This window comes from Uloborus diversus, chromosome 3 (genome assembly GCF_026930045.1).
Source record: "Uloborus diversus isolate 005 chromosome 3, Udiv.v.3.1, whole genome shotgun sequence".
Taxonomy (NCBI): Eukaryota; Metazoa; Arthropoda; class Arachnida; order Araneae; family Uloboridae; genus Uloborus; species Uloborus diversus.
The window spans coordinates 113,507,706-113,515,206 of NC_072733.1; the positions used below are offsets into that span (position 1 = coordinate 113,507,706).

At 34.6% G+C, this 7,501-nt stretch overlaps 1 protein-coding gene across 1 annotated transcript in view; it reads right to left on the bottom strand.

The window, feature by feature from the left end:
* The window catches only part of LOC129218092 (protein D3-like), a 51,485-nt gene extending 45,490 nt beyond the window's left edge, over window positions 1-5,995 (bottom strand). The window contains exon 1 of the mRNA XM_054852286.1: window positions 5,733-5,995. Coding sequence (XP_054708261.1) covers window positions 5,733-5,942 — 210 coding nt within the window. The 5' untranslated portion in view covers window positions 5,943-5,995. The remainder of the gene's footprint in view (window positions 1-5,732) is intronic.
* Window positions 5,996-7,501: the final 1,506 nt, after the last annotated feature.

Sequence of the window (7,501 nt, forward strand, 5' to 3'; positions counted from 1 at the left end):
AGCTAAGGTGATGAATTTTGTTTTCATTTTTGAAGTATATAACAAAAGGGTGAATTGTGGCTTGATTTCTGTTCCAGTGAAATGATTGTGCTTTATTTTGCAAAACAAAGCTATAGTTTTCGGAAAAGTCGCAAACTACTGCCACCTCAAACTGAGACAAATTTTCTTTTGTATGGGTCATAAAAGAACTCTGCTGTTTAGCTATTAAGTCGTGACGAAGAAGAACTTTCAAATCATTACAAAAAATTTCAATGAACTCATTGGTGGGTTTTTGTAAAGTTTCCAGATTGCATCTGTCTACATAAATCCATTGGCGGAATGTTATCATTTCAATCATATTTTCTTCTGTACCATCTTCCAATATTTTCTGTATCTCATCAATGCCAGGACAATTTGCACAATTCGAAAAATAACAGTCAATGGAAGCTGGGTTGCACACCATTTTTACAAGACAATCTGTATATTTTTTTATCTTTCCATTTGTGATCCAGCTCATTTTGGAATTTTCAATTTTTAATTTAACATTTTGATGAATGGTACACACACAAACAGCATGTGTACCACTTTGTCCTGCTAAAATACAATTCTTGGGTCTTAATTCGGCAAATTTGGAGAATCCAACTTTGACATCGTGATACATTTTTTGAAAAAGTTTGCATTCTTCTTTTAGATTACAAAGCATTAATCTTTTAGACATTTTAACTTTATTGCCTTCACTGTCCTTCACTGAAATGCAATCTTTCATTCCTGGCATTGGCCTACTTATATCTTCACTTTCATAAAATTGTTTTATAATCTCGGCAGTTTCTATGGGCAAATTTTTCCCTGGATGTTGATTGGAAGTGGACAAAACCCCTTTTTTGCTTTCATATGAGAATATTTCTTATATCTTCTTTTTTTCTTGTTGAACGGGGATTCACCTAACTGAACAATAGAGTCATTTAATGATCTGAATGAGTCTTTAAGTAATGATCTGTCCGAGTAATTGTCACTCTCACTTTCCCTATCTAAGTTCTCACCTGGTGATTCATGACTAGTGGAGGCACAATTATCTATAGTTGACTCAGCGGTTTTCTTCAACCGCAAAAGCTCCTTTCTGCATCTGTCACATATTTTAGACTTTTCAGGCATTTCTGGTACAAATGAATACATCCATGGCATTGCAGATCTCAATCATTTTCTTATGTGTGAGTGAGAATACTTTTTGAACGGATTGCAACAATTTAAATGATTCATGATAAAATTAAATACTTAGCAAATAATATAAATACGCTGAGTGTCAAAATTAGTTTAAAAATAGACTTTCAGTTCTGATGTAAACCAACTGAAATAAAATAACTGAAAGTTAAAGAAATGAAGTTTTCACAGCAGAAGACAAGGCTTGAATGCTGACTGAAGATAGTTTCAACAGGAATTGTGTATTACAGAACAAGAAAGTATTATAAACACCAGAAAGAATCCCTCTATCCCCCCCCCTTTTTTTTGTGGAAGGATCATTTTGCAATCCCAAATATACCTCCCCCTCCCCTCTCCTAAAAATTTTCAGATCATCTTCATCCCTTCACCCCCTCCCCCCAAATAAATAAATAAAAATGAATATTTTATGCTCTATTTGGCAAGCATTTCTAGAGGTTTAGTTTCCCTCTTCATGTGCTGGTTTTCTTTTCTAAAAAAAGACAACAAGAAGAAAAGAAAACACTATGACTTAAACAAAAAAAAAAGGATCTTGCAAAAAAAAAAAAAAATAGTTTCAGTTTTATTCCTTCCAAAAGTCTAGACGCCTTTTGATGCAAGGGCACTTATCTTTTTGTTCAGTTCATATGTGTTACAAAAGAAGTTCATGTGAGTGTACTGCTTTTAATTATTTTTGGAAGGGGTTTTGGTAACTTAAGGTGCAAAATCCTTTCTTTCAAAAAAATATTGTCGCCCTCATGCCATAAAATTATGACAGGCTTTTATTAATTCATTTCTCCCTTTTCTTTAATATTAATAGTAACTATTATTTACTTATTTATTTTGTGTACTCTAAAATTAATATTGCTACAAACAATTATTTTGGCAAATTTTACAAAAACAAAATTTGATTATAAACCCCCCCCCCCCCCATTTTTTTGGAATTAGTAAGTTATCTTTTGAAACTAGGGGGGGGGGGGTGCTTTTGAGATTTTATGGTACTGCTGACTGAACTCCACAAGCAAAAACATGAAACATATTGAAAAATTGGTCAATCTCAAACCAGTGACAGGTGGAGAAAAAAGCAGTGAGGCAGAACGAACCATTGGATCTCATTCTCAATAGCCACCCCCAGTCTGTTTCATTTTGTTAGCAAAGGGGGTGAAAAGGGTAGCTTAATGTTTCAGATCTGAATTTATAGTGGATTATTTTAAGTTCACATCCCCAGAGAAAATATTTTCTTTTTTTTTCCCTTTCTTCCTTTCCTTTTTTAAAATTTTATTTCTTTTTAATTTATTTTTCTCAATAAAATGAGATTTAAATGATTAATATTTTTATTAATGAGTTATTTTTTTAAGGAACAAATCGTACTAAGAAAAACTTCATTTCTAGTAGACAGTTCTGCATAAAAAAGTGAACATGTATGAAGCATATTTATTTATTTTTTTTTTTTTTGCACATAAAATAATAACTATTCAGCACATAACCCATATTTTGGCAGATATGTGAAACTTGTCCTCCCTGTATCAACTGATCCCATTAAGATCCCAATATGAAACTTGGTGAGATGTGAGAGGATAACACAAAGTAATTTTGTGATTTTTTTCAAAATTTTAAAATTGTCCGTTTTTGAAAAATTTAAATTTTAAAATTTATTTAAATTTAATTTTAAATTAAAAAATTTTGAATTTCATTAAGTTGCATATCAAATTGAAGCAGATTAAAAGAGCTTTAAAACAAGACCAATATCAGGCTTGTATCTTTTATAGTTTCTGAGAAAACAAGGATTAACAGTCTCAAAGTGTAGCATTTTTTAACAAAAATTTGAATAATCAATAATTAATAACTGCTAAATGAGGAGAAAGAAACATTTTTTTTTTAGCATTTTCATTCATAACTAGGTTAAATCTCTTGATGTACCAAGTTTCATCCAGATCTGTGACGGTGCGTCCTAAAATTGCTCCAAATTGTGTCGATTTGACGTGGAATGACTCAGCTGCAAGAGGATCTAGATCATATTACGGAGTGGGCTGATAAATGGGGTATGGCTGTTAATGTTGGAAAATGTCAAGTGCTACATTTAGGGCATGGAAATAAGTGTACAAGTTATTATTTGCAAGGTTCAGTCATTAGTCAGGCAGACAAAGTTACTGATCTGGGGGTCTTAATAAGTCAGGATTTAAAGTTTAGCCAACAGTGCAGCATTGCTAGCAACAAAGCCAATAAGATGCTTGGGTTTATCAATAGATCTATTTCAAATAAATCTAAAGAAGTTCTTCTGCCCTTATATAGAAGTTTGGTAAGACCCCATTTGGAGTATGCTGTTCAGTTTTGGTCGCCTTATCTTAAGACATTAATGTATTGGAAAGGGTTCAAAGGCTAATAAATGGACTTTCTCACTTAGACTATGATTCCAGGCTTAGAAGGTTAAAAATGTACAGTCTTGAGCAAAGAAGAGACCGAGGGGACATGATTCAGTTGTTTAAATTTATTAAAATGAAAGATGTTACGGGGCTGAAGTTTAGCACTGAAAACAGGACAAGGGGTCATTGTTTTAAGCTATTTAAATCTCAGGCTAACATGGATATTAGGAAAAATTATTATTATTATAGCAGGGTAGTGGAACCTTGGAACAGTTTACTGGAAGAGGTGGTAATGAGCAAGGGAGTAGATAGTTTTAAGAGGGCCATTGATCTTCACTGGGGATTGTAAATTGACTAGACCAGTCTAGCTGGGCCCAGAGCCTGTTGCTGGTCGTCCCTTTTGTATTTGTATTTGTAAAAAGGTAAGTTCTTTATTTTAGAATTCAAAAAAAAACCTCTCACTTCCAAAATTCTTTGTTTTTACAAATCCTTGAGGGGTTCTTGTAGTTTTTAACTTTATTTTTACTGTATGTAAATTTATTTTATAGAAATAGTACGGTTATTTTGTTCTAAAAGTTAATTCTTATCGATGCCACGAATTATTTAGACATTCTATTAACGTGCCTCCTTTAGGTACTGAATTTTATGTTAACAATTGAAAGTTCTTTCGGTTGTACTCTTAAAAATGCTGAATTTTATTAATAAATCTGCACAATAATGGTGCATATTTCACACTTAAAACTGTGTCGTTATTGTACACTGAACGGAAGGAGCCACCCTTGGGTGTCATGAAAATATACATAACTGTGACCATACTCCGACTGTAATGTATATTAACAGTCGGAGGGATAACGGAATGAGCGGAGCGAGGTCCTGGCGAGCCAGAGGTCTCATAGTACTTTCGTAATGAGACCGAGGCAGGACCGGCGAGCCTAGGTCTCATTACGAAAGTACTATGAGACCGAGGGCTCGTATCCCGGAGAAATGATGAAAAAAAAATTAATGCATTAATTTCGACTTGTAATTAATACAATAATTTATTTCATTGTATTTTAATATGTTTACAAAAAACCCCGGCCCTGTACATTTTTGAAGTATATATTCGTGATGTTTTTTGTTGTGCTTTTATGTTGTTTTTATATATATTGTGTTCTGAAATGCTTTGATCATGTTTTTTTATCTGATTTTTTCCTGTTGGCGCTAAAAAAGCATCGCTAAGAACGATGTATGACATATGTGGTCATACATCGTTTTCTTGGCGCCAACAGGAAAAAGTCGCCAAGGGTGGGGTATATCACATCAGTTCCCCAAAGTACCCCAAGGACATTGGTATATTTTACAAGGCTCTGTAAAAATTTGATGTAAAAAAAGTAAATCAACCCAATATTTTTGAATAAATTTAGGACAGTGAGAAATGTTTAGTGAGACTTATTGTGGAAAATTGAACCGCTCATTACATTTTTTGACGAGATGAAAAGTAGAAAAATGGACCAATATATGCCTCAAGCGATATTCACCCATCCCTTCCCCCAATACATCCATGAAAAAATTAAAAATAAGCAGGTTTCAATTATTGTATATAACTTTCACTTACTTGATCACATCCAAGGAGGATCAAACTTCTGGATTTAGTGGGGGTCATTAACATATGAATATTAGAATTGGAAGGGAGGAGGGACGTAAGTAACATTCGGGCACAAATAGTAGCTCCCTCCTTCCTGAAATTTCCGGAAAGTAGGAAGTCCCCCACAGTTTTGGACAATGTTTGGTCGCTTTTGGAGGAACCGGGGGGGGGGGCATGACGACCCTGGATATGCGGCTGCGACCTAAGTAAATTTTTGAACTTGCGTATCTTTTGATCTGCAAAAATCTCAAATTGAGCATTAAAATTTCAATTTATTCCCTTATTTTTATTGCATAGATTACCAGCTACACAATGTGACAAACAATTGCGGGAGAATTTAGCCAACTTTTAGAAAACCTAACACCATGCTTAATTTCAGAGGTAATAAATAACGGTGTGCAACGCACCAGTAACGGTGATTTAAACCACCACAAGTTTCCAGTTTGAGCTTTTTTCTTCTCATTTGAAAAGCAAAAAAGCTAATGGTTCATCGCAAAACGGACAGTAAAAATAATACTTTACAACGCATACGTAACTACGATGAAATGTTAATCTACTTCAATTTTTCATACCTCTATAGTTGACGAAGGAACGGTGTCGATAACATCAGGAACTACTCCATGTTCTTCCATCACTGCAGTTAATTTAGAAGAAAACAAACAAATAGTAGGTCGATAAGAATTAAAAGATACTTTATTTTGAACAGAATTTAATAAAACAACTCGCCGGGTATATCTACAAGCAGACCCGATTAAATGCCGCGATACAACGCCTAAAACCATCGGTCGGTTCGGAAGTTTCAAGTACTTAATAATTGATTACCACTTACTGCTGCCGTTGCAAGAATGAAAATAAAACATAGCGTAGCCTACGAGAATCTGTGCTGTTGCGTGAAGAGCCTGTTATTTTCCCTTCGAAAGCGAGGGACGGGGCAAGGAATTTCGCCCCTAGATGGCGCCTATAGCGAGGCCAACAAAGCTCTCTGACAGGCAAACACAATGTGTTTTGGACTGTCAAACTTATTAAATATCTTGCTATAATATGCATACTTTTCCAAATTTTCAACTTTCAAGCATCTAAAGCAACCCAGGATACTCTCCGTTAGCACCTGGAAATGAAAAATATCATCCTTTGAGTCACAATAGCGCGAGGAAAACAAGCATCGAAAATGAGATAAATTCCGGTCAGAGAATTAAAGTAATAATTTCAAACACAAAGAATGTCCTTGTTTTTCGTAAATTTTAGTTAAAAACTTCTTTTACTCTTCTCGGTGCATTTACCAGATAACATTTTGTTTTTGCCAAATGTATTTTTTACTTTTAATACGTTTTTTTTTTTTTTTTTTTGTTTCATTAGATGCTAAAACCTAACTTTCTAAAAGCAGTTTTCTTTAAACATATGAAAACCAGGGGTGTCCCCCACCCCCCAAGCTTACCAACAAAAATCACCCCCTCCCCTAAAAAAATTTTCTCGACCCTTTTTCCTTTTGTATTTTTGCTCTTTTTTTTAAAAATAAATTTGTTTAAAAAAAAATATTTTATGATTATTTATTTTTAATTATTATTATTATTTTATTAGAAAAGTTCTGTGCTACGCAGATGACATACACAGACACACAAACTAACTAAATAAAAAGAGTATAAACAGTTTTCAAAAAAAAAAATTTTTAATCAAAAATAAATAAATTAAAACAAAAAAACTTTTAAAACTTTTGATTCCCCCCGGCCCCATTTAGATGGCATTTTCTTACAATTGTGAGATTCAACAAAATGAGATCAGAAACCTTTTTTACCCCCCCCCCTCCCCAGAAATTGTTGATGGTACAGGCTACGTTATGATCCCCCCTCCCTCCTGTGGTCACTCCTCACGTATATAGCAATCCGAAGAAGCATAATTGTAAGACTGTGATAAAAAATATGTATGACCTTTTAGAGAATTGATTTCAATGTGAAAGGAAACAGGCGGGTGGGGGGGGAGTGGGGTCCAGGTGCAGACAGTGCTGAAATTTTTAGGAGGTAGTTTAAGAATTTTATTTGACCTCATGGGACATGATTTAATGATTAACTGTCTTAACCCGGATTCACCCCGCCCCGCTTTGAGTTTCGTTGTCTGCTTTGTTTCACACTGAAATGAATTCTCTCAAGGTCATGCATCTTTTTATCAGAGCCAGTAATTGAAGAAGGTTTTCGATCTTGTTTCATGCAGTCCCTCTTGGGGGGGGGGAGGGAGCTCCGTGCAATGGAAAGGGTGTGTCATCGTTCTTGGGTAGATGGGCATTTGGAGGCCCCTAAAAAGTGGGAGCGGGAGCTCTATAGTTAGTCAGTCTATTCAGTAATCAGAC